We start from the raw sequence: 27,109 nt of genomic DNA, 5'->3' as shown, positions 1-27,109 counted from the left end.
GCCACCTATCAACCACCACATGGTCTGAAACACTTCGCAGTACAAATAACAACACCAGGTTTGGAAAACCAAGTTCACTCAGCGCCCGATACGGTGCGCCTTTTCCGAACCACTACGACTCACACTGCACACAACTCACTTCCCAACCCTTCCCAACCCAAGCAGCTTTTCCACGTTTAAGGGATGATCCTCGAGGAGCTTTATTGCACGTCTTTGAAGTTCACATAGAATGTGTTCTGCTTTCTCGCATCCCCCCCACCCCATGGCGACTGCCTTCTCCACCCCCACCCCCCCTTCAAAGACCACTTGACCGAATGGGGACTAACCGTACCGGAATCTTGCAGTATCTTAGGTATACATGCAATTTCTTATTTGTTCGTATTTTCTTGGTTTTCTTTCTTTCTTTTTGAAAGCTTGCTGTGCGGCATGAAACGTGTGATATATTGGTCGTTTTCTCTGAACTTCCCCTTCCTTTCGTCTGAGAGGGAGATATAGATACACAACCCGCAGCATGATGGGAGCGTTGGTGTGTCGTACTGAGAGTAATGAATAAAACATTAAGCAAGAAGGAATGCCAGCACCTGAAAACAAACAAAAAACAAGCGCACTGTCGTGATATCGTTTACAGCCCGCACGAACCATTCTCGTTTTGTTCCTAATTTCATTCTCTGACCTAAATCGCAGCCACGACAGCTTAGGCTTCGCTTGGCTTCTTACTCGGCTGAGATAGCGGGTCGTGCAGTGGCCGCCATTTTTTTTTCTCGGCCGTGAGCCTCCGCCGATAAGCACGTCCGCCCAAGAGAATCCATCTTGCTTCGGCTTCCAGCACCCTTTGTGGACACCGCGCCAAGGCGGTGTTGTCGTACGCTTATGGGGGCTTCTGGAAGGTGTGCAGCCCTTGGGGCAAACGCTCACGACTTGATACAAAGGCGGAAGCGAACGCAACACTCAAACAAACAAAGACGACGAAAGAAGTGCGCCCTTCGAAACAAGACTGGCCGGCCTGATCCGAGAGAAGCCGAGACATGGCGAAGGAAAATGGAGTGGATAGCGTCCGAAGAAGTGAACAGACGTAAAACGATTCGGTTAAAGCAGACGACAGATGATGCGGGACCGATACGCAGTCACAGTTGCGTTTAGTACAGGGAGGCACATGCTGCAAGATTATTATACCAAGAAACCGATGGGGCTCATTCGGTTCGCTCGTGATATTCAACACCATAGATGCAACGGTACAAGTGTTCGTTTAAAATAAAGCCGCACTTCTCATCCAACATGGCGACTGAAGGAGGAACGTACATCGGCCGAAGAAACAGACGAAACGCGAAAGGGTAAAAGCGGATGACACAAGATGCGGGGCCATAACATAGGCGAAGACTATTCTGCATTGAAGAGGCTCACGGCAGAAATGGTAACACATAAAACAATGCCAGCAAGAGGCATCCTTGTAACAAAATACAAAGACTGTGGCAAGTAAAAGTAAAGTATGAGGCCGCAAAGCCTGTCCGTGGAAGCCAACGAAGAATGGTTCCTGTTTCAAATAAATAAAAAGAAAAGAAACAAAAGTCAAGCAAGACGCCTTTTTAGCAGCCATATGTGCAGAAGCAAGAAACTATAAAACGCGAAATAAATAATTAGGAGAGCTCGCCTAATAGAGGGCGCTGGCGGAGAAGGTGCTCAACTGCGGCTCCCGTTTTTGCTGTCGGCCAGCTCGGTCGCCATAATCGCCGGACTTCATCAATCTCGCGTAAGTAACGGGTGGTCCTGGCATCGTCGATCTTCCACGCACAGAACGGTTATGCCGTTGGGAAGGTTGCACGACGAAGGTACGGAGCGCCCTGTGTATATAGAACACTACTAAGGTAGCGCTTGGCTCAGCAGCTCTTTGCTGTAGACACTATACTGAGAGTAGCGAAGCTCGTTAAGCGTCTTCCCACACCGCGATGTAGGTTTCCTTTCCTCGGCGCAATGTGGTCGCAGGAAATGCGTCGGCCGACGATACGTGTGAAAAATGATGGCTAGACTGCAGGGTCCTCCGCCTACGTCTTCAGATGACGCGACAATGGGCGTCCAATACCTTCAACTTTGTGGGTTTTTTTTCTCTTCTCTAATGGCGTTGTTTAGTTGGACCGAACGTACCTGTGAACTCCGTATAAATGTACAGGTTCATGATTTCGTAGAAAACACTATGATCAACTACCGTTAATCCGACCCTTAGAGGACCGGAAGGCTCGGTTGAATTACCCGAAAGACTGAATAACAACAAACAGCGGCAGAATGAGCTGATCCAATCTTTATTTTATTGCTTGAAGTAGCATTTTGTCGTCGACAGCCTACTTCAATAGATTATCACAATAAACATGTGTCATCTTCGGTTAGTGACCCACATATTTCATCACTGTCATTGGCGCTGACTAAATCCCCGCAGGAGACGTTACCCGGGGCTCACGGGGAGAGTCATTAGTAGAGTTTGCAGAACGTAATATTTTGCGGATAATGAATACGTTCTTCCGCTAACGGGATGACCGAAAGTGGACGTGGGGGAGCCCGAATGGCGAGACTAGAAACAAAATAGACCTTATACTCAGCGCTAACCCTGGCATCTTACAAGATGGGGACGAGCTCGGCAAGGTGTGCTGCAGTGACCATAGGATGGTAAGATCTAGAATTTGCATAGACTTGAGGAAGGAGTGCAAAAAACTGGTACGTACATAAGAAGCCGATCAATGAGTTAGCGGTAAGACGGAAAGCGGAGGAATGCAGGATCAAGCTGCAGAACATGTATTCGGCTTTGACTCAGGAAGAGGATCTTAGTGTTGAAGCAATGAACAACAATCTTCTGGGCATCATTAAGGAGTGTGCAATAGAAGTCGGTGGTAACTCCGTTAGACAGGATACCAGTAAGCTATCGCAGGAGACGAAAGATCTGATCAAGAAACGCCAATGTATGAAAGCCTCTAACCTTACGGCAGAACTTTCGAAGTTAATCAACAAACGTAAGATAGCTGGTATAAAGAAGTATAGTATGGATAGAATTAAGCATGCTCTCAGGAAAGGAGGAAGCCTAAAAACAGTGAAGAAGAAACTAAGAACAGGCAAGAATCAGATGTATGCGTTAAGAGACAAATCCGGCAATATCATTACTGATATGGATAAGATAGTTCAAGTGGCTGAGGAGTTCTATAGAGATTTATACAGTACCAGTGGCACCCACGACGTAATGGAAGAGGGAGTAGTCTAGAGGAATTTGACATCCCACAAGTAATGCCGAGAGAAGGAAACAAAGCCTCGCGAGCTATGCAAAGGGGGAAGGCAGCTGGGGAGGATCAGGTAACAGCAGATTTGTTGAAGGGTGGTGGGTAGATCGTTCTAGAAAACCGGGTACCCTGTATATGCAATGTCTCATGACCTCGGGCGTACCGGAATATTGGAAGAACGCCAACATATTCTTAATCCATAAGAAAGGTGACGCCAAAGACTTGCAAAATTATAGGCCGATCAGCTTACTGTCCATTGCCTACAAAGATGTACTCTTAGGTGCAGTTTAAATATTCGTGATATCCTTCTTTATTGCCGATATACAAAATTGCAGACTTGATAGTTTTGTTCTCTGAAAATTTGCAACTTTCGACAATATCTGTGAAAACATCGACAGCCTAAATAAAAAATTCACTACCAGCAGTCACTGCATTTTACTTTTTCCATTAGGTGCAACAAACCTAACCGAACTTGGTGTAGTGGTGTTCGCAAGAAAATATGTTTCTCATTTGCCACGTAGCTAGATAGGACTCCCAAGGTAAAGCTTCCTCGTAACAAAGAGGCCTAAAAGGAGGAGAGACAAGAACCTTCCCGCCTGCCGCCATGTGCCTGGAACAAGCAAAAAGATATGCAACGTAGTAACACAATGATACTATTTACCCGGTATACCTATCAGAATTTACGCGAGCATCTGTTGACAGATTTCATCTTTAAACCAAGTAGAGGCAAATGTACACTGAGGTACACATCAAGTTTCCCAAAAGTCTTGCATCCCGGCGAACTAGCAGCATCACGGCTGTAAATGAAATTCTGTAGCACATCAACAGCGTATGCGGTGGAAACACCTTTCTTTTTCTTCGGCTAGAATCTCCGTCGTCGTTCACGCCGTTCAGGAGTGTTGCGCCATCTGCATGAGAGCGTGGAAAGGGTGACACAGGGCTTACAGCCTTGCCACAGCAAGGCACCCTGCGCTCGTTTGAAAAGAGAGAGAGAGAGAGAGAGAGAGAGAGAGAGAGCTTAGGTGTAGGATGCTACCCTGCCCACGTGTATGGTAGCAAACTGGACTCAGTCTGGTTAACCTTCCTGCCTTTCCGTATTCCCTTCTCTCTCTCTCTCTCTCTCTCTCTCTCTCTCTCTCTCTGCGCTCGTGCCTCTTAGCGTCCCTGTATAGACCGTTTTATCAGCGAGGAGGAGCGTAGCCTCGAACCAGCGTACCGCGCTCCTCTCCTCCTCGCACTGGTATGTGCGGATTCCGCTTTCTCTTAGGGGTAGCTTGGAAAAGTAGCGGTTTCATTGCAGATGAGTGCAATTCTAAGGTGTTCTGTCTAGGACTTCTGCGACGTCAGATGACTCAAGGTCGACGGGCTACCACTCTGCTGCATTCGGCTGCAAAAAAAAAATAATAACTTTCGGAAGCATGCGATAAGTGCATATCATATTGACCGCAAATAAAAGACGGGGACAGAGGGAGGGAACACATAAACAGCACGGGCGGTATGCTGTTGCGGTCGATATGATATGTATGCTGTTGCGGTCAATATGATACGCAGTAAACATCAACTAGGACAATGTGAAGTTCTTCTCTTGCGATAAGTGCATCCTCAGTCGCGGCGACTTCGTGGACACCGCCTCCGCGATAGCGGCTAAGTGTCCGCTCTGTATTGTCAGCAAAAAACAGAAAGTACTTGAAGCCATCGTGTGTATGTTCGGAAGGTTCTGTTCCCAGTGAGCGTTCGGCGACGAACTCGGAACTGGTCCAACGTGTTCTAAGATTATGATGCTTGGCAACCAACGTTCTGGCGGAAGTTGACCGAGGACGTCTAATGAAAACAGCACGCGCCGACTAAGAAATGGATTTGCGTACTCTTCCGATCTGTAACCAAAGACATGCCTGCCGTGTGCGGGCCGGCCCTAGTTCACACGGGCTCTCCCGTGCTTCAGAATCTCGCCGGCAAGCCGTCAACGACGCTCATCGCGCTGCTGTATTACTGAAGAACATAAAGTTGCCGTTGCGAATAGTAGTTCGTTTTTCAGCTCAGTCGAGTGGGCGAGCTGCCTTTGCACGCACAAGCACCATTGGAGACCTAAGAGTGCGCGTAATCTTTCAACGCGTCGCGTGCGTCTGGTTGATCGTTGCACATTCACAGCCACTATCATCAACTCACTTCACTTGTGTTAACAGCCTTGTCGATCGAGTTATTTTACGGTTCTTTATACTGTAAAGCTTGAAGCCCGGAGTGCCAGATAAACGATATTTCGGAAATCGTACGGCGAAAACTTTAGGACCACGAAAGCTCGCATAACGTGTTTACTCGAGGCTTCGCAGTTACCTGGATTGGAATGCACGCTGGTGCGGCACACAGACGACACATGGAGACACCTCTGATTGTTGTCGCCTGTGTCTAGCCTTTAACAATAACAGAGTTCAAGGCTAGACATACAATAATAACACGTTACAGGTATAGGTTACGCGACAATGTTCAGACTTGTTTTTCCTCCTATTTCGATCGTGGGCAGAGCTGGGGGAGCGCCTCTAGGCCCATCGCCGTTCAATATTGCGGCTACATCGATGCTAAAAGCTTAGTGACGACATGCTAGGAAGTTTTCCAGTCCAAACAACTTATTGATATCTCTCGGGAAAGCGCGAAAAGCTTGCCACTCGTCGTCAAGCAGCACGTTCGCCGGGCACCCTCCAGCGCGATACCACATACCATCATGGCGCCGGACGGTAGACGGCGCTGTGATCGCAAAATGGCGGCGACCTTAATAAAACGGTCTATGCAGAAGAACTATTATCTGTTAGACAAGAAGAAAGATGCTCTTTATTGGAAGGCGGAGAATTTTTGCAACATTCGTACGACCGCCGACATGCTAGTCTGCCAAGGGAGGGGAAAGTGGATGAAACGATTGCAGAGAAAAGGGGAAAAAAGGAAAATAACTACTGCTTGAAAGGACTAATACAAAACTTCCTACTTTCTCCTTTATCCTAGAGTTACTGCATGGGATATTTGTTTCTGTGGTGATTACTAGCTCTTTAGGGCAATAACAATCTGTCAGCCTCTATTATTTGTTGTCACGAGCCCTAGATCTCGAGACGCGGTTGTGTAGAATAATAAAAGATAAAGACAAAGAAAACTCCGATCGGAAAATGGTATCTGTTTTGCGCTAGCTGCAAATTTCAATCGCACAGGTTTCACAAATAACCAATTAATAAAGGCTAGTCTTGTAATCTTTATACCTAAAGTGAGTTGCAATCTCTAGACTGGACTGTTAACGGAGCTCTCCTGTCTAGGTGTAAACCATACTGAATGCGTACTCCCTATAACGTGACACCTCCTTGAAAATCATCAAGTTAAAAACATTCTAGAGTTTTACGTCCCAAAATTATGATCGAACTAATAGCGACGTGGGGACTCCGACGTAACTTTTGGCCCCGTGGGCTTCTTTGACGCGGACCCTGTGCATGGTGTGGCTTTTGGTTTCTGAGCGGTGTTGGATAAGAGCTCTCATGCTTAACAAGCCAAGACGTTCCATCTGAGCCTGACGTTCCATCTAGGCGCCTCCATTGGGACGTGTCGTCCTCGCCTGACGACAAGCGCCCGTTTTCGCAGTTGATTTATTTGCAGCTGTTGCCGGTCTCGCAGTTGGCGTTATCTCAGTTGGCTCATCTTCGTCATAGCTTTGTGGGCCGTGCTTGTTAAACGTTCCACGAGCGCGTTCAGCTGGCGTCACAGCGCTAGGACATGCTGCGGATCGTATTACAGACGGCGGTGCATGTGAGCCGGAAATACGTCGTCTGCATGCAGATAATGCAGTGACAACAAAAAATTAGAAGAACTGTAAAGTTCGCAGCTGCTTTTGTACCGTCAATTCGAGCGCTTACGAACGCTGCAAAGCTGAACTGTAGACAACGGGTTGGCAACGAATCTGCGCTCGGAAAATAATAAAAAGTAAGAAAGAACGAAAAAAAGGAACATTCGCTTTAGTAGGTTAAACTTGAAAAATAATAAAGATATCTAAAAGTTCTTCATTCCCATACGTACAGCAAATTCACTGATGCGTAGGTGCTGTAGGAAGACATGTCTGTCGTAAAATTAAATTATTAAACCTGCGTCCTTCCTGTTCTGTCTAAACGAAAACGCAATCAATCCTTCTGCGTCGTCTGCGTCGTCTGCGTATGCGGGGCCTTCTGTGCCTTTAAAAGGCGCCGCTCAAACGATGGGCCCCACACGCTTGAGCCGCCAGAATACCTACGCCTGACATCTTTCTAAAGCACGACTATCTTTGCGTCGCCATTGAAGTCCGCTATCCTGTCGCACTCGAATGTAAGTATACTCACACCATTTAAAAAATAATAATAGGTTCTCGGGTTTTACATTCCAAAATCACACATTTGACTGTGAGGAATGGCGTAGTAAGGGGATTCGGATTAATTTGGACCGCCGGGGTTCTTGAAGTTGCCCCGAATGCGAGTTGGGCCGGGCGTCTATTGCACTTTACCCTCATCAAAATGCTGCCGCCGCGTCAGGGGATTCGAACCCGCGCCCTCCGGCAGTGCCATAACTGCTACACCAACAGGGCAGGGCGGGTTGCTCTATTTCGTTCCTCGTTGTTTCGTTTCAGCATGTGATTGTTCGGATGCTGCTGTAATATAAATGTGCTTCTAGAGCTGTTCGTGAAAGCAGACGTGCTTCTTGTGTTTTTTTTTCAAATAAATGAAACCAAGCTGGACGTAGGGAGAGTGTGAGCCCCCTCTGATGTCGAATGGATAGCGAGGGAAGTCGGCCTTCTAAATTATTTCTAAACGAAAAACCTTGCTAATTTCGACCTTGAAGCTTTGCAGCGTTTAGTTGATTTCGCACACCCTTGATTTGACATCATGGCCAAAGGTATAATGCAGTTTAAAGTTGTCACTCAGTGTGATTTTTACAGCACTCAGACCACTATCAACAAGAATCTGTATTGAACACTTTTTAGTGTGTGCAAGTGTCCATATTGTGAGCCCATATTAAATACAAAAAAAACAGAAATACACGTCATCTACTGCATATAATATAAGCAAGTTTGTGCAATTTTTGTCCAAGCATTTGCTAACACATTATTCGAAAATAACGATATTTCACAGCTTACGAAGCATCAAGCCTGCGACTTGGTAACTCGGTAATGAATCCCTCAGGTACATTGGCAAATGAGCCGAGAAATTATCGATGTATTGTATGTTTCTCTTTATTTGGGCCTTCCAAACAATATTAGAACACTTTTTTGGCGAAGCTTCGACTGTTTGAATGTTTATTATTGGTATATTGCAAATACAGCGCGAACAAATCAAACACGGACAAACAAGAAAGGCGTAACACGAGCGCTGACTCACGACTAAAAGTTTATTGCTTACGAACAATTATAAAAGAAAGAAAACTCATGCATGCGTACACCCGCACAACATTTAGTCCCTCAACCAAACGTGTTTGAATTATTCGCACTGTAAGTAATAATGTATATGTACTGACTCGCCCAGGTAGCAACCCTTCGATTGTCCAATTAAGGGCATTCATTGTCCGTTCGAAACAAAATTGCAATGTAAGATATTCAGCAAAATAAGAAATATAGCGCTTGTTGGCGCAAGGCACTGCCACGTTTCAAAAGGGACGCACATAGCATCCATCCATTCATCCATCCATCCATCCATCCATCCATCTATCCCTATCCTTCTGCGCCGTTCCCATCAGACCACTTTCCTCTGCCATTTCGACGTACGTGTGTATTCCCGTGCACTTCCATTTTTGGTGCGTTTATTCTAACAACTACTTTCTTTCATCACTGAATGCTGCTAAAACCATGATTGATTTTTTTTACAAAAGATGTTTCGACTATATTAAACATTTGGTGCCACCATCCAGGCCTCAAAATAGCCACGTTTATTTCATGCCCTATTTTTCTTCTGGGGTATGCACTTTTGTACATGAACAGAGCGATTGCCGAAAATTCGTTGCTTGAATTCCACGATGCAGATGAGAAAAAGGGGAACACTCCTGCTAAAAATCCTTGTTGCGGCGGCGGTTCTTCATAAGTGGATGGGAGAAGCAGAGGAATGCACAAATGGCTGTCGTTACAGGGACGTGAGTATGTCTGCCTCAACAGCGACCGTGAAGATTGAGCTAACCGCTCGAATAGATTCGATAATGTCAGCATAACCACATAAATACCCCACTTGTCTTTTTAATATTAATTTATCGCCTCGTTGGTACTGTGTATATGCTCCGCTTTCTTCTTTTTTGTATTTCTCTCTCTTTTTGTAGCTGTTCGAATTTGTTGCACCCCCCCCCCTTATGTAATGCATTAGGTCCCTTAAGGTTGAATGAATGAATGAATGAATGAATAGTACCATGACATATTCTAATACGACACATAAAAGACTCAATAAATCAGTTTACATTGATAAAGCATGCTTTAATAACTCAATTTTCGCCAACTTCGCGGTAATCGGTTGAATAATATACGACAAAATGCAGGTAAAAGTTTCTTTCATCAAATTTCGCGCCGGAAAGCAGTGCCGGCACTTAGTTTCGAGGTTCTGGTTTCAAAATTACCGTCTGCATTTCGGATGATTGTGGTTTCGCTAAAAGATATTCAAACTTTCCACGTCCACTCTCTGGCTCCTTTAGAATGCAATCAATTTTGTGCTCTCTGATGAAAGTACAAATAGGCGTGACCAATAAACGCCGACGAAATCCGTGACGTCACTGCATACTGGGGCTTGAACTTCAAAGCAGCGTCATCCCCCATGTTTCACTCTTGTGCCTTTTCTGGCTTACCAAGCGTATTATCATTGTTCGTGTGACAGGGTGATGTATTAGAATCAATAATTAATACAGCCCAAACAAATGTTACTCTCCAGTTTTACCTTGAAATAGGTGCGTGTATAGCAGGCGCATAGTGCCGTGCTGTTCTTCGGGAAGCCATGGTTAGGCCAATTCCGGCTTCTGTAAGGGCAGCGCGGCTGGCCACCCTGGAACGTATACACTGGGCTTCGCATGCAGGGACAAACATTTTCATTGACACCGTCTTTCCGTCTCACCTTAACATACCTTTGTCATTTTATTCTCGCCCCATTGCCCCCTTTCGTTGTTGTTGTTGTTTTCCGTCCCGAACTTTCCCTGTTTCACCGCTCGATCTATTTAGGCGATGCACAACTTCGAGTCTTTTCGCCTGGAAGCTACTTCAGAATCGGAGCCACAGAAGTTCTGCGTGACGTTTAAGAGAGTTGAAGGTCCAGAAGATGATACCGTCGGTTTAGCTAAACGTCGCACTAACGCCACCTACGAAGTCAAGTACACGACGGCGGACAATACCACACGGTAAGATAAAAACGGGCTTTTAAAAAGTTTGCAGCCTTCGTCAAATGTATACGGACCACGATGCCTGCCACCACCATGCTGGCTACAGGCTGTTTAAAGGAGTTCCTCTGGTATATGCAAAATGTTCCAACGCCCTGGAGTATAAAATTAACGCTTCTACACTGTGAAAACTTTTACGCCCTTGAAAGCGACTGAGGGTGTGACAAAGCTCCTGACATGACTGTGTACTGACAATTACTATGCACTGGCCATCGAGAGGTCTGGAGTGTCAGGAGCACCATGAAAACCACGACATACAGCCCAAAAAATATGCGCATTCAAGGCGCGGATTGGCAAGGATACATTTGGCAAAGGGATGTACACAATTATTTTGGTACCACATTGCAAAACCTGATAACCAGCCTATAAGTATTTCTCTCTGTTTTATAGTTTATGTTTTATTATATCTAATTGCCGCATTATTCAGAATTGGTTTCATTTCGTCTGTGCGACTGTTTAATCTTTCTCCCTGTTTCAAGATGAATATTACTGTTTCTTGCCAATGAACTGCTTAATTCCATCTATCCGCTAACTTAGCGCGATCGGTGTTCATTCGCGATTATTTGTCACGTGCTCTCTTTTTAAGGTATTCATATATGAGTGTGTTGCCAAATGGTTGATAACGTTTCTTTTACTATAGCTGCCTCGCATTATATGAAACATATTGCTTAATGTGGTTGATTGCTTATATCCTTGTTTTTTCTAAAATTGGTCTCACTTTATTTTTTGGCTAAAGGTTGCCACAATGCCCCCCTCCCCTCCGGTAATGCAACAGCACGGATGGTTTTTTAGACAAACAAACAAATAAATAAATACTCACAACAGGCGCGCGACCATTTGAAACTTTCGAATAAACGAGGCATAGTGTTCTATTTGATTCGCTCTTCGTATCGAATAGTCACTATCTGGAAATAGGGGCGTTTAGAACATTTACTTTTGAAATTACTTGTACTTACTAATTGAATTAAAGAAATTATGAATTAAGTGCAATGAAAGTAGATGAAGAAACCACTTGCCGCAGGTGGGGAACGATCCCACGTCTTCGCATTACGCGTGCGATGCTCTAACCACTTGAGCTACCGCTGGCGCTGTTTTCCCATCCACTTTCTTGGGTATTTATGTTTTTACTAATAGAACTAACCCTGGGTGTCATAGCCAGCGCCATCACAAACCTTGGCGGCGGATGGGGAACATCATTTCTGCCGCAGGCGTCACGAGTACGTGACCTTTTTGGGTGAAGGCAACTGGTCAATAAACCCACACATGCTAGCTGAAGCCATCAATGTTGCCGTATTCGAGACCCTCGTTATGTAATAAACGAGAAGAAAAGGGGTTAAAAGAGGAGCCCGATTTTTATTAATCATATAACAAGAAGCAAACAAGCAATGACACCAAGGACAACAGAGGGGAAAATTACTTGTACTTACTAATTGAATTAAAGAAATTACAATTTCTTTAAATAATTTAGTTATTTTTCGAACGTAACCCTGTAGGGTTACGGGGCAATAACACTATAGGAAAAGGCTGTAGCAATGATAGCCCAGTCGGGTTACCTAAGCTGTTGCTGGTGTTCAGAAAATCCTCATTTGTGATTGAATGACGGTTACGCTCAATACCAGAAAGTTTGTTTATAAGAAACCTTCATGAATTTCATGAAAAGTAAACGTTCAATAAGACGATGAGATACGCCATTAGCAGAGACAACCAATCAGTTCACCTCGGTATCAGGTAGTCAGGTACCTCGGACAACATATCCACGTAAAAGAACAATGGAAAATGCAATTTTTTATCCCTTGGTCAAGATAAAGAGAATACTATGTAAATACTCATAGAATAAAAATCTATATATCTAAAAAATAACTTTGGCAATTAGTCAATGGCGATTCCTTATTCTGTATCAGCTAGCTAGATGAACACCAATCATTTTTTTTTGTCAATAATCAGCTTGCCTCCCCAAATACACTGGTTTCAGAGAGGACTCTGCCAAAATATATCTTCTCATGAGTGAGTTCAATGTCTACTTCAACAGCCGTGAGTATTGAAACATTTTTTCTCCACATGAATTTGCTTATTCTTTTCGCATGATGCTTTTGTGACTTCCGCTGTTTGAAAAGGTCTGCATGCTCCAGTGGCATTGCTTACAGGAGTGCTTTTGATCCGTCATTTAAAATTATTTTATTTAAAACTTGAGCGTAACGCTTAGCTAGTGTCGCCCTATCGATATGACAATGTCAATGTGCCGGAAACAACTAAATACGGGTGATGACGTCATGTGCCGTTATTTGCCGCCATATCTTTTGCGTGATGAGGCTTAGGGTACGAAAGGCTGTCTATAGTCGGATCTAATTTTAGAAAAAAAAGGGGGCGTTTACTCCTCTGACGAGGATGCACACACGAGCATCCTCCAATGGGCGCGCACTATGCACTGACGTCATGAGCCGGACGGCCGGTGACCCCGCAGACGAAGAAGGTGGCCGCCCGCGCTTCGAACTGGGCCAACTCGCTTTAGCTGTGTGCTTCAGCGATAAATGCATTGTTTTATGTAAATACTTTTAAATAGCAACTGATTCATTTTAAACTTGGAAAACGAGTAGTAGATACGCCATGTACATGCGAACAAGCACAAAAGCCATGCAGAGCTGCTATTTCTACTTTTGTCACTTGCACTGAAGCTAAAGAGCAGACGACGGGCGGCGTTGTAGAAGGCACGGGGTTATTTTTCTGTTGCTATCCGGCATGTGCAGTAGCACATGAGAGCTCTACTAAACCAGTCATCAAAATACATAAGTCTTCATTTATACCGAGATTGCACGTTTCAGGTGCACGATTTTTCGAGCGGGACTATTTTAGTCGCGGAGGCAATCGGCTGTCGCGCTTCACTCATATGGGCGGGGCCTCCCCTTTTTTCTAAACTTGTATACGACTATAGGCTTAGGCACAGGAAACATATGATGCTATGTGGCATCAAATATCGAAGGCTGGTTAAGCCTAATCATTTATGATACGAAATAGCTGCATAAACTACAATTCCATCAAAAGTGCACTATGAGCCATTGTCCGTACTTTCTGTATTTGCAAACATAGATGAACAGATTATAAATGACAGGATTACAGTGCTTTGTAACCGAGCACCGAGTGGTCGCAAAGGAGCATTATGTATTCTGGAAGAACTAGTCTACAGACACACCATTAGTGTCAAGAAACAGAGTGTAGACAACATTAAAACAAAATTGTGCACTAGGCATATTTCAAGATATCACGAAGGCGTTTGAGAGCACACGTGACCTAATTTTACGGAAACATTCTTTTTTTTTTATTGAAGTGAAATGTTAGGAGAGGTTGGCGCCTTTATGGTGGCACCGGCTACTCCTTGTCACTTGGCAAACGAAACAAATTTAGGTAAAAAGGGTGAATAGTGACACAAAATATAACACTCAGTAGAACACTTTGTGGATAAAAACTATACGGTCCAACAGTACATGAGTCGCAAAGTTCTGTGCATTAGTTCAGTCCACGTACACATATATAAAGACAGATGTTTTGAACAGCCAAAGCACACAGCACATGTAATACACTGCAAGTACAAAACAGAATCATACATATCGCGTAAAAGTTGCGATCATCACATAAACCAATTATGGACCATGAACAACATTTATGTAACTCATTTAGCGTATTCGAATATCGGGTACCTAATATTTTCCCAAAATGTTGGTGTCCTCCAAAAACTTTTTCAAAGCAAGAAGTGCTCTTTTTTGAAGGCCCGCAGTTGGCCATGGGCCAAGTATCTTTTTAAGAGTGAATGGTCTTCTGTCTAATATACACAAATTAGCTTCCAGTACCGTTCTTTGTGTAGCGTATTTCGTGCATTCGAGGAGAAGATGATGCACATCTTCGTCTGGGTGGCCACAAGAACACTGCGGACTAGAGGCACGTTTTATTCTGCACAAGAAGTGTTTCGTAAATGCAGTACCAAGACGCAGTCGGTGTACCAATGTTTCAAATTTTCTGTTGTCTCTTAGAGTTTCCGGCATTGATAAGTTTATACAAGGGTCTATAGAGTATAATTCCGAGTTTTTAGTTTGTTGGTCAAACCAGGTAGTTTTACTGAGGCGACAAGAAATCTGTCTCAGGATCAGACGGACTTCACTACGCAAGAGGGGAAGATTGGTCGTCTCTGCGTTATTGTGCGCTCGATTCGCAGCTGCGTCCGCTGCAGTATTACCGGGAATATTGCAGTGCCCAGGTATCCATTGAAATGCAATTACGTGGTTCATTGCGTTTGCTTTAGTAAGTTCTTTGAGCGTCTCATACAATAGCGAAGTGTTCAAAGAATTTTTCTTATTGCTCTGTAGTAATGTGAGGGCGGCTTGCGAATCGCTAAAGATAACCCATTTTTGCGAATGTTTTTCTGATGTTATGAAACGCAAAGCACACAGGATTGCAAATAGTTCTGCCATGGTGGAAGATGTCTCCCGGGATAATTTGAATGTTTGCTCTAGCGCTAAATGTGGAATGACGAATGCTGAAGTCGAAGAATTTTTATGACACGAACCATCTGTATAAACGTGGATGTACTGGGGATATAATGAGTAAATTTGGAAGAGTGCTAGTTGCTGTGCGGCTACTATGAACATGTCTCTCTTTGATATAATCCCGTCAACCGATAATTCTATTTTAGGGCATGTTAACATCCAGGGAGGGTAACTAACATCCACTTTGCATAATTCAAATCTTCGTAACAATGCTCTATGTTCTCGAACAACATCGTGAATTTTGCTTTTGTTTCTTTCGGTGAGCGCGAGGTTTAATGGATGCTTCTCATGTTGTGTTAAGATGCGATAAATATGTCGGCATGTTTCAACGGTTCGTATGACTGGAAATGGAGGGTGACGAGCTTCAGCAATTACTAAAGAACTCGAGGTAGCCTGCGGAACCCCAAGACACACTCGTAGCCCCCTTGCTAGTAAACGTTGAAGACGTTCCTCGGAAGTTTGCGATAATCCATGGAGAATAGGGGCCGAGTAAGCAATTTTTTGTTTTATGAGTGCATTATGAACTTGTAGTAGCGAAGAGACTGATCCTCCCCACGTTGTGCCAGCGAGTCGCCGAAGTACGTTTATTACTGCGTTGGTCTGCTTTTCAATTGCGCGGATGTGTGATGCCCATGTTAGCTGGCGGTCAAGAATAACTCCAAGAAATTTATGCTCTTTCACAAACATCAAACTTTGCCCGTTAAGCGTAAGTTGGAAATTATTCAGCTGTCGTCTAGTGAAAGGAAGTACGGCTGTCTTTGCGTATGAAAGACTCATGCCTCTTTCTTTTAAAAAGGTGTCGATACTATCAAGACCCTCTTGCAGCGTTCTTTGAATGTCTTGTATATGAGATCCAGAGGCCCATATGCAGATGTCATCTGCGTACAGGGAATACTGTAGACCAGACGGTAGTTTTTGTGGCAAGGCTGCCATGACACAGTTGAATAAAAACGGACTGAGAACGCTGCCCTGCGGAACGCCCTGCGTGATGCTGTGATAATTACTTTCTCCTTCAATTGTTTCCATAAATATTTTTCTATCTTTCAAGAAATTTGATACCCAGCGCAGCGTTCGACCGTGTAGGCCAAGCTCTAACATACCAGCAAGGACGTGTATGTGACTTACAGTGTCGAATGCTCTTTGAATGTCTAAGAATACTGCTATTGTCACATTTCCGCAACTTCGTTCATGTTCGACGCATGTGGCAATGTCTAATACTGCATCCATTGTACCTCGATTTTGTCGAAATCCGGTCATGTGGTCGGAAAACACATTTGTGTGTTCACACCACCATTGCAATCGACTGTCTATCTTCTTCTCCATTAGTTTGGAAAAGCAGCTTGTGAGACTGACGGGTCGGTAGGAGTCAAGGCAAAGTGGGGTCTTTCCTGGTTTTAGCACTGGAATTACCCGAGCTAATTTCCATGAATCCGGGAGGGTCTCTTTTAACCAGATATCATTAAATATCTCCAATAGAGTCATATTTCCTACTGGACCTAGGTTCTTTAGCATCACATACGTAACACCATCTGGGCCTGCGGTTTTCTTTGTACGGCATGACGAAAGAGCAATTTTCAATTCATTTAAACTAAACTCACAGTCAAGTTGAGGATGTTGTGACATAAAGCATGCACGAACCTTCTGGTCTGCTAGTGTTGTTGAACTTGCGAATTGTAGGCAAGTATATGAAATTCCCGGTCTGGATATAAGTTGACAGAATTCGTCAGCAACAAATGTTTCCGGAGTGCTTCGAGCTACGGCAAGGGCTCGGAAGGGATGGCTCTGGGTAACTGGAGCAGTAAAAGATCGCACAACGGACCATATTCTGGGAACTGGAGTAAACGGAGACAACGACGTGCAGTATTCTCGCCATCTTCTCGTTCCTAATTTTTGTAAGCGTCTGCGCGAATTTGACTGAATTTTCTGTGCCATCTTGTAGTCATCTAGTTTTCCACTGCGGCGGTAAGCCCGTTCTGCGCGTCTTCGAATTGCCCTTAGGCATTCATATTCCCCGTCGACTGCAGCGTATTCATTCGGAACAATGACTTGCTTTGTGCAGACCTTGTACGACTCACACAATATATTTGCAAAACTTTGAAAGTTCGGGTTTTCACCCAATGAGTTACTTAACTGGTGCCGAAAACTTTGCCAATTAGTATATTTTGAGTAGCGCCGGGTCCCCTCACTCCGTATGAGGCGATGTTTTACCAGGATCGGAAAATGATCACTGCCGTGCGTTTCTATGTCTGTTGACCATTCAACGCCATCAAGAAGGTCTTGTGAGCAGAGTGTGACATCTATACAGCTTGAGTAACGAAACCCCCGCAAGAACGTTGGAGAGCTGTCATTTAACACGATAAGATTACTTTTTTCTGCGGCAGACTCTATGATGCTTCCACGGGAATCGTTATATTCACTACCCCATATGACGTTATGTGCGTTGAAGTCTCCACAAACCATCACATGTGAGTTCGCGATACCAAACACGTTCACCAAGCTGTCTACTGATATTTTGCTAGAACATTGCAGATAAAGACTAATCACTGTGACGCTTGTATTTCTAAAAGATATCTTGCATGCTACGAACTCCGGTATATTTATATCGCTCGACTGTATTAAATAGGACGGTAGGTCTTTTCTCACGCATAACATCGCTCTGCTACTTCCAGCAATGCGCGATGATTTATATATAACATAGTTCGAAAGACGAAAGTCATCTCGTACGCCTGCCTCCTGTATACATAATACAGGAAAGTTATGTTGAGCTAGTAGTTTGCGGAAATCAGCTGACTTATTTCGAAGGCTATTAGCATTCCACTGAAATATGAAAACATTGTTATAGCGATTATTCATTGTAGGCCTGCAGTGGAGCTGTTGGTGGTTGTGGAAGCACCAACGATTCCATAGAAAGCAGTGCTTTTACCTCTGGAAGGTTGTTTGCGTGTGGAATGGCGCTGAGGATTGCACGCAGAGCTGCGAATAGCATGGGCAGGATCATCTGTGCCACGGGTAAAGACGCGTAATCACCAAACGACGCTGAAGCTCCATGTGGGCTCGAAGCAGGTCGCTGAAGAGCGGACTGAGATGGTCGCTGGGGTGACAGGTGTGGTTGAGACGAATGTTGAGGTAGTTGTTCAGATGTTAGGTGAGGTTGCCGTGTCACTGGCAGAGGGCGTTGTTTAGAAGGTCGGCGAAGGTCACTCGAAGCCTGGGCAAGATGAGTAGTGTTCTCTGGTGGTGGATCGTGTCGCTCGCTGTCAGAGCGTTGTCGACCTGAGTGCTTTAGAGCTGCAGAATAGTTCATGTTGACCACTTGTTCTTGTTCTCTGTTGGCGGTTGGAGGCGCGCATCTTACAGCATCAAGGTTGGGTGGTGGCGCATTACGAGGAGGTAGCCTTCCGTATTTCAACTCATGTCTGCGCAACCTTGAGGCAGCTCTGCTCTGAGGGCACCCGGAGAAGGAAGCTGTATGGTTTCCGCCACAGTTGGCACATTTTGGCTGACACACAGACTTGCACTCTGAATGGTCGTGGTCTTCGGAGCATATCTTGCAGCGACGTGGACTGCGACAGTTCTTCGATAAATGTCCAAATCTCTGGCAGTTGTAGCATCTCAGAGCAGGGCCGTGATATTCTTCTACGGGATGACTCGTGAAACCTAAATGCACTCGTTGCGGCATTGGTTTGTCTTCTCTGAAATGGAGAATGACAGTTCTCAGAGGGCGTGATTCTACCGCTCCGTCTTCTTGGCGATTGTAGCGTGCCTGACGACGGGCAGATGTCACGCCAAAATCCTTCAGGAAGTCAACCAGTTGTTCTTCTGTATACTCAACTGGCACATGGCGTATCTTGCCAACATTCTTGGTATAAGATACCGGAATGAATGGTTTGACTCCCAAACCAGCCACTTGGCTCATCGACAGCAGATGTCTTGCAGATGAGACTGAAGTAACGTTGACAGAAAAACTTCCATCTCTATTCACGCGGAATGACTGTACTTTTTCCTTTGCCGCGGTGACAATTTCCGACGCAGCGCGGTTTGGATTCACTTGCCAGAAGTTGCGTCCTTCCTGTGAGGGTCGAAAAACAACTGGAATTCCCTCAGGCCGCTTCTTTTTATATGTTACCAAGGAGAACGGCGTTTCATCGCAGTCTATGTCTTCATCATCACTTAGCTCATAGGTAGATGTCTTGTCGTCGTCAACCCGTGGTTTCTTGGCTTGACTTTCGCCTGTCTCAGCCATGTTCACTGAAGGTGCGCTTGAAGGTAGGGCAGCGTTGAAAACTAGCGTCGCCGGCTTGATGACATTGGGCGCGTGTTGAGGCACTTCGGAGTACGACGCCGATTCTGCGGCACTCATGCGCCTAGGAACGCGCTGTCGGACATATGGCTCGTGCCGGTGTTCTTTGCTGCCCACCGTCGTGGCAGGCGTAGATGCGCTGCGGAGCGCAGCCAAACCACGCGATATTGTGCCTGATTTTTAGCACACAGGAATCCCACGGGATGTGTGTTCTCCCTGGACAACAGTGAAGTCTCAACACAGCACTGATTCTTCGAAGAAAACAGAAAATAATATCTCACCGAAGAAGCAGCGGCCGCTCGGAGGGACTTCTTCTTCTTCTTCGGAAACATTCTTATTGTGGCTTGCTCGGTACCACGTGCCAACTTATAAACAATCATTACCATCAAGACAGAAATAAGCTACAATAAATAACAGGCATTCTCAAGCATAATTTATTATGATGTCCCCAAAAGGATCCATTCTTGGACCTCTCCTATTCTTGCTCTCCATAAACGCTATTGGAAGTATTGAAGAGCATAAAAAATAATATTGTATGCTGACGACACAAACGTATTTTTAGCAGCTCCAGACGTATTTAAACACTATAATGCAACAATCGCGCGAATGAATATCCTAAATGTATGGGCAAATGCGACAACAGTTATGCGAACTACAGAAACATGCCGGCATTATTTCCTTCTTCAAACCCAGCATAAAAACCACCCATTGGCTCTAGACCTAATGAAAAGAGATAGAAGTTATGTTCATACAGAAATTCAAAAAATCTTCACATATTGCCAGGAAATGAATTTTGGAACTCAGACATCGAATATCCTCCATGGCTGCTTACAGTTCCAAAAATTGAATTGTCAGTAGAAGAGATGTTCAGCAAAAGAGACATGTTCATTCAAGCTGCTCAACAACTAGCACTATACCAGATATATATGCGGTATTCAAGATACACACACGTCTATACAGACGGCTCCAGTACAGCAACCTCTTCAACTTCATCATTCATTATACCGCACCTCAAGAAACAAGAATCATTTAAGTTATCTCGTGCGACTTCGTCCACAACGGCTGAACTATTCGCAATCCTATGTGCGGTAAAATTTATATTGTCAGTAACAGAAGCGCAAAAATGGGTAATTTTCAGCGATTCACAGGCGGCTCTAACATCACTCTGCAGCACAAAGGGGAAAACATTCAGCGACAGTATAATATATGAAACACCTAAAAACCTCACAAAGGCAAGTGAAGCGAAACATGCAATAGCATTCCAGTGCATACCAGAGCATTGCAACATTGCAACACAGCAGCCGATGAAGCAGCACGACAAGCGCACCTGAAAGATGATACGACTCCGATACCAATATCAAAGAATGAATTGCGCTGCATTATAAGGACAACGTCTTTCAACATGTCTAGAAACACTTGGTTTGACCAGAATTCTAAGAGCTCTGACTTATATCATATTGATCCATTTATTGAATTCAAATTTTCATTGTCATTAGATAGAACTATGGAAACGCTTGTTCATCGATTAAAGCTAGGCACTGCCTACACAAAGCATTTCTTACACAGAATTGGCCGAGCGGAAACCCCCGAATGTGATTGTGGATATGTAGATGATGATATATATCACCTACTTCTAGATTGCCCACATCACGACACACCAAGATGCCGACATAAATCAGCGCTAAGTAAATTAGACCGCAGACCTTTCAGTTTAAGGAAACTTTTGGTCCCTTGGCCAACAACGGCCTTGCAGAAGAGCGCTTTAAAAGCACTAAAAACTTTTTTGAAGACAGCGGCATCGTTGGACGTTATTAGTGCTTTCATTGTTCTGTTCATTTCAATGTCACTCAAATATATATCCATCTGCTTGGGAATTATGTTATGTTGACTGCTCTGTTGTGACTGTATGTGCTAATATATTTACACGATGTATATACCACCCGCTGACTAGACAATGTGTTATTAGGCGACAGTACCGTTTGTACTTTTGAGACTTTCGACTACATAGGTGTGGAGACATTTGCCATAGTCTTCCTGTGGAAACGTTGCTTTATAAGTCCTGGTGCTTGTGTGAAAAGATTATTTGATATGTAACCGTGAACCCTGAATGATGTATGACGGAACCACCCAAGAGATAAGGAGTAGCCGGCGCCTAAGTTGCGCGCCAACATCTCCTTATATCATATCAATAAAAAAAACGTTAAGTTAAACATAGCTAAATGAAAGTACCTGCTCAAACCTAAAGGAGCAACAAACATTCCATTCATATCGATGTACAACGAGAGGATCTTGATTCAGCCGTCGACAACAATAAAATTATGATGAGTTCATTTTCACTGACACAGCTCTTCGTCCCCTCATACTGATACGATAAAAATATGTATTTCTAAGACTAAGACTTTACGTTCCATCTTAGTAGACTAAGACATTACGTTCTATCGAAGGTTCATCTTCACGTTTACCATGCTATAGTGTATTCTTTCCCAGCATACCAGTCCTTGGTATGGCTAACCAACCACTGACACAAACCCGAATGTTCTGCTAATTTAACAAAAGAGCGCAACGCGTCCCAATTTCAAACACTTTACTCTGCAAAAGCAAGCGGCCATATCTTAAAGGCTGCAATTAATTGCGCTGGTTATAAAAATACAAACTATCGTTGCAGATACTACGTCGTTATGGCATAAATACGTCACTGTGCTGCAATACCTATTATGTGAAACAAACCCAGTACGAACTACGCCTCAGCTTACTATAGAAACCTTGAAAATGCGCCAACTACGTAGACCAACAATTAGCTTTACGCGTACAAGACAGGCTAAATCAGTAGCCAATGTTATTACATTTACTGGAGTGTGGAACTTCACGTAAATAAAATTTGAAAAATAAAAAAAACAGCTAGCTGAAAAATGCGAAAGTTATCACGACATCTGAGATTCCAAACATTGTACTTTATTTAGTGTGTGATATTACTTTTTACAATTTTGTCTTGTACTGCCGCTTCTCTTATTTGCCCACCGACGTCATGCAATGGATTCCCTTCCTTGTTTTCATTTTTAAGCCCTCTATGGCCTAATAATGTGCTGCCAGGGTGTCAATGACGAGTAAGGCATTTCTTCGGCCTTTTACCACGTCTCCCTAGGCAATTTTCTACCAAATTTGCCTTGAATGAAACGAAAGAAAGAAGAAAAAATTCAAAGAATCCTTTTGATGGAAAGGATCTAATAATGATAATAATAACAATGCCAATTTTAGTAACAATAATTTACTGGAGAAAGTCGCAAGAGAAAAGTATCAATTCGGAACAATGCGGAAGTATTTATGCGGATCACTAACAAAAGAAACAGTCATTCCTTTTCATATATTATTCCCACTCTTCGTCTTTCAGAGGTCAAAGAATATAAATACCTTGGAGCAACAATAACGAAAAACCTTAGCTGAAACAAACATATTGAAACCGTATGCTCTTCTTCTTTTCGTAATCTCTGTTTTCTTCGACATAAGTTAAAACTAGTGTAATGAGGTTCACTGGACGAGTCCATCAAACAGGCGGTAGCTCGGAACAGTACGCAGGGAGAACAAGATGCTGGTGTTCGAGCGCCGATCTCGTGCCCTCCGCTCTTGATGATGATTTCAGAGCTCCTTCTAATGTTAAACTGTTAGCATATAACACACTAATTAGACAAAAATTTGAGTATGCGTGCATTGTATGGGATTCTCACACAAAAATTAATATTAATGCGCTTGAAAGAGTTCAACGCAAAGCTGTTCAGTTTATATTGCCCAACTATTGTTCCGCAGACTCCCTATCTACTCTAATGCTTCACCATAACATTAAGTCCTTAGAAGCTCGGCGCAGAACACAAATGTTAAAATTCATCTTTCTACTGAAAAATAACAAATTGTATATGGCACCTGATTTGCATCTTAAACCGATAGCGTCCAGGTCAACATGAAACAGGCACACTGGAACGCTAACACCTTACTGTGCCAGAACAAAAAGCTTCAAATTTTCTTTTTTGCCGCGTACTATAACCCAGCGGAATCAGCTGCCATTATCTTCGCTCGTTTACATTGATTCCTTAGAACAGGCCGTTATGTGAATTGATGTTATTGTTCATATCTTTCCTTGTACTTTTTGATCTTGTAGTCGTTGTGCTCCTCCTGCCAGGGCCCTTCACTGGACCTGCAGTATGTTCTCAATAAAAATAAAATAAATAAAACAGGCCTTCCAACGTCACATGTGTCTTTAGGGCTCGGCAGCCGTACGAGCCTCATGCATTGCGCGTGTCGGCAGCGTAGACATGACGTAGCGTTACAGTGCTTCAAATGCTAATCGCATGCGTGTCAGCATTCGTCGTGAGATTACTTCCGTCGGTTTTCTTTCTTCTCAACCTTCCATAGGTGCGCTCACTGGTTGCAGTTCAAGGTTGACGTGTTACAGAACTGCCGTGGCAATCTGGCGGTGGACTGGGCTTGTGGGTCCTGTAAACGACCGTCGCTTCCCTGTTTGTAAATTCTAGGTGTGCGCGCGACTGCGCTAGTCGTCGCTGGGGTGTAGCACGTGGTCATGAAAGAACTTGCACAGTGGTTAGCGCTTATCGGCTGTTGCGCGCTTGTTCATGACGTCATGGGGTCAGCATGTTACAAGTGGCCTTCCAAGACTCGCAAGAGAACGAGCACTGTTTTATACGCGAGACTGCGACTTACCTGCTCCGTGCAGCAAAATAATATTTTGCCTTCGTGTTCACGGCGGCATTGTCCACAGATCGCGAGCGTTTTCTTATTGCGATAGTAAAATATTCCAGTGCCTTTTCCATGTGTCTGAATAAACACGTTGGGCTAATATCTTTTCTTTTTCTTTTACGTTAGGTGAAAGTGGCGGGCCTTTGCCGGTAAAGATGCGTTTTGTTTACTATTGGGAATGCTTCGTTATCGAGCAACCCAGTCAAGGAAAATCTTGTGAGTACCTTCATTACTTCCTGTAAAGCATCGCGCGTAAAAATACCTTGCGGAGGTACGTTTGACCGTTGCGAGATATACCACCTCTTAGATGCATAGGCCGGGAACCTGGTCTACGCCAAAATGACTTGGCCGCAAAGGTAGGAATTCCAAAAACACACACGAAATTCCTGAAACTCCACCCAGGCCACTGATAGCTGGCCCGATGACAATGATAGCTCCAATGACGTCATGAGTACGATGACGGAACAACGACCAAACGACCTGCACTCACATTCCAGACCGGGCATGAAATCCCGGCTGTTCGTTTAAAATAGCGTGATTTTCGCCGGACTCCTACGAAAAAGATGGCCTGATGGTGCCGTGAGAGGTAAATAGTAACAATGGCCGCCCAACGACGGGCGTAGGGGTTGGCGAAAGAAAGTTAAATTTTAGTCACAGCATTGTTCATAACACATTGCTGTGCAGGGAACAGCGGTACACCAAATGGCAGCAGCGTTGGTGGCGACATCACGTGGGCCTTTGTCCGACCACGTCGTGTAATAAAACGTGCCAGAAACGCCAGAAGCTGACAGGTCACAAAGTACAATGGTATTTGTTAGTAAATTATTGTTGCTGCTGACGCTGGTACGTCGACAACCAAGTAAAAGCGAGTCGCCGGGATTTTAGTTTCGTGTCCTCTTTTTGAAAACATAAGATGCCAGGAGACCATGAAGCAAAAGAAAGGTTGGCATTTTTTATTGAATTCTGGAACAAAAAATTGGGAAAAGGCCAATAAACGAAAGTTCCGCCGGTGCAGAGGAGCCGTGGGATTCGAACTAGGAACTTCCGTGTAAAGCGTACTACGTTCCACAAATTCATTTACTCTCTGTGTATTTGTGTACATCACATATACCTAGCGTTGGGAGTGTTCGCCAACGCCACCTGCGAAAAGGGCGAAGGACTTGGGGCATCCTTTCCAGTCCACCTTTTCTAACCAAAATTGTATCAACCTCATCTTAAGCAATATGAGAGTTCAGTAAAAACAAAAATTTCTTTGCGCTATACTTTCTTTAGATTGATTGTCTTTTGGTTGCCTTGGTCGATGAAGATGCACTCGAAGAATGATGTGATTTGCCTTCAAGTGCGATCGCCTAATTATGATCTTGTCATGTGAAGTCTCCCGTTCTTATTCCGTGTGTCCCTGATATAAAAAAAATTATCTTCGTCTTTCTCTTTTCGCTCGTTTTTCTTCTACCCATTCTTTCTGTTTGACGCAACTGCTTTAAATCTCTGCTCCACACCCAGCACAACATACGATGAGTAGCCAAAAACAGTGCGACACTTTCACGGCCTGAAAAACGTCTCTTTCTTTTTTTTTCCGTGCCCACAGATTACCACGTATTCATAAGTGATACGTTGACCAACAGCGCTTACGGAGAGTGCACCGGAAAACTTCAGCAATACTCCGGCGGAACCGTGAACCACCTCAACAAAGGTCGAAACTGCGATCAAGTGATGAACTTGACTGTACCAGCGCCATCGCCCTACAGTGACGACCATGACTATTCAATGCCGCAGTATTTACCTGCGTCCTTCAACTAGTCGAGTGTCCTGGGTGAACTAGAACAAAAGCTTCGCTTTCGTCGAAATGGCGTAGTAGTCGGAGCGTCTTATGAGCACGTCCCTCGAGCGAAGTGCGCTTGGTGTGGCATGAGATGCGGACGTGTGTTCGCACACACTACCCAGCACTTTCGGCCACGTAGCATGACGCTTCGAGAAACAGCATTATACATATATATATATATATATATATATATATACATATATATATATATATATATATATATATATATATATATACACATATATATATATATATATATATATATATATACATATATATATATATATATATATATATATATATATATATATATATATATATATATATATATATATATACATATATATCAAGAGGCAGATATACTTGCCCGAGAAATCGAAAGGCACAAACAACTGCTTAGTCAAAATTTACCTATTACGCGTGCCAAGCAATTACTTTATGGCACATATTGCAGTTTACAAATTGTTGCCGTGTAGGCCGCATGGAAGAAATCCAGAACATGAAACCTGTATTAATATACTAATTCCCGAAGTTTGCGAACCGACACAATCGTGGTCCAATTACTACCGTGCTGCATCGCCTAAAATGATGTTTCGTTTAACAAAGTAAGGGGAACAACAGGTACATTCTTTCCGCAAGTTTCCTGGCGCATATCTCGAAAATGGCGTCCTCAACAGATTTACAGTGTATATGCTTCGCTGTCTCACCTTGTACAATTTGTAAATTTCTATATGTGCCATGAGGTAATTAGTTGAAAACATGACTAGTGAACTTTTGGTTAGTAATTGAAATCGCATTTCAATTTTGCATCCAAGTAATGTCCGCCTCAGCGTGAAGATCAGTCCAAGGAATAGAATTGTTCCATCCGCCACGGACAATTCTTAAGTTGATCAACATCTTCGCACGAAACCCCTGGTATTGGAGGATTCGCATCCTCGATCCTATACGTTTTTGTTTTTCATTTTCTGATAAAGATGTAAACCGCACTTTAAGCTTCTACATCGTCAAAGTTCAGTTGTCACATGAGAGGATGACCTAGAACCCGTAGGCGCTG

General features: G+C 43.9%; 1 protein-coding gene, 1 long non-coding RNA gene and 1 other non-coding gene across 4 annotated transcripts in view; 1 reads left to right on the top strand and 2 right to left on the bottom strand.

The window, feature by feature from the left end:
* The window catches only part of LOC135914561 (uncharacterized), a 101,037-nt gene that overhangs the window by 58,980 nt on the left and 14,948 nt on the right, over positions 1-27,109 (bottom strand). The window contains exon 3 of one of the 2 annotated variants that reach the window (XR_011510140.1): positions 3,066-4,165. The exons of the other annotated variant lie outside the window; for it this stretch is intronic. This is a non-coding gene — a long non-coding RNA (uncharacterized lncRNA). Of the gene's footprint in view, positions 1-3,065; positions 4,166-27,109 lie in introns of those variants that run through there. 2 annotated transcript variants of the gene reach the window in all.
* Positions 7,426-26,202, top strand: LOC139052950 (uncharacterized). Its single transcript, XM_070530098.1, has 6 exons — positions 7,426-7,583; positions 9,267-9,374; positions 10,438-10,613; positions 12,625-12,683; positions 24,360-24,449; positions 25,822-26,202. The coding sequence occupies exons 2-6, from the start codon at positions 9,267-9,269 to the stop codon at positions 26,031-26,033; spliced, it is 645 nt and encodes a 214-aa protein (XP_070386199.1). The 5' UTR covers positions 7,426-7,583; the 3' UTR covers positions 26,034-26,202.
* TRNAT-CGU (transfer RNA threonine (anticodon CGU)) lies at positions 11,666-11,739 on the bottom strand. Its single transcript has one exon. It is a non-coding gene; the product is annotated as a tRNA-Thr (tRNA).

The sequence above is a fragment of the Dermacentor albipictus genome, unplaced genomic scaffold, assembly GCF_038994185.2.
Source record: "Dermacentor albipictus isolate Rhodes 1998 colony unplaced genomic scaffold, USDA_Dalb.pri_finalv2 scaffold_45, whole genome shotgun sequence".
NCBI classification, from domain to species: Eukaryota; Metazoa; Arthropoda; class Arachnida; order Ixodida; family Ixodidae; genus Dermacentor; species Dermacentor albipictus.
Note: the sequence above shows the minus strand (reverse complement) of the source record. Positions and strands in the feature narration are given on the sequence as shown.

Bases quoted from the DNA above. Each gene is read 5' to 3' on its own strand.
- LOC139052950 (XM_070530098.1), top strand. From the start codon at position 9,267: ATGAGAAAAAGGGGAACACTCCTGCTAAAAATCCTTGTTGCGGCGGCG. The intron at 9,375-10,437 runs GTGAGTATGTCT...CGATCTATTTAG, and splicing joins ATGGCTGTCGTTACAGGGAC to GCGATGCACAACTTCGAGTC. The intron at 12,684-24,359 runs GTGAGTATTGAA...CTTTTACGTTAG, and splicing joins CAATGTCTACTTCAACAGCC to GTGAAAGTGGCGGGCCTTTG.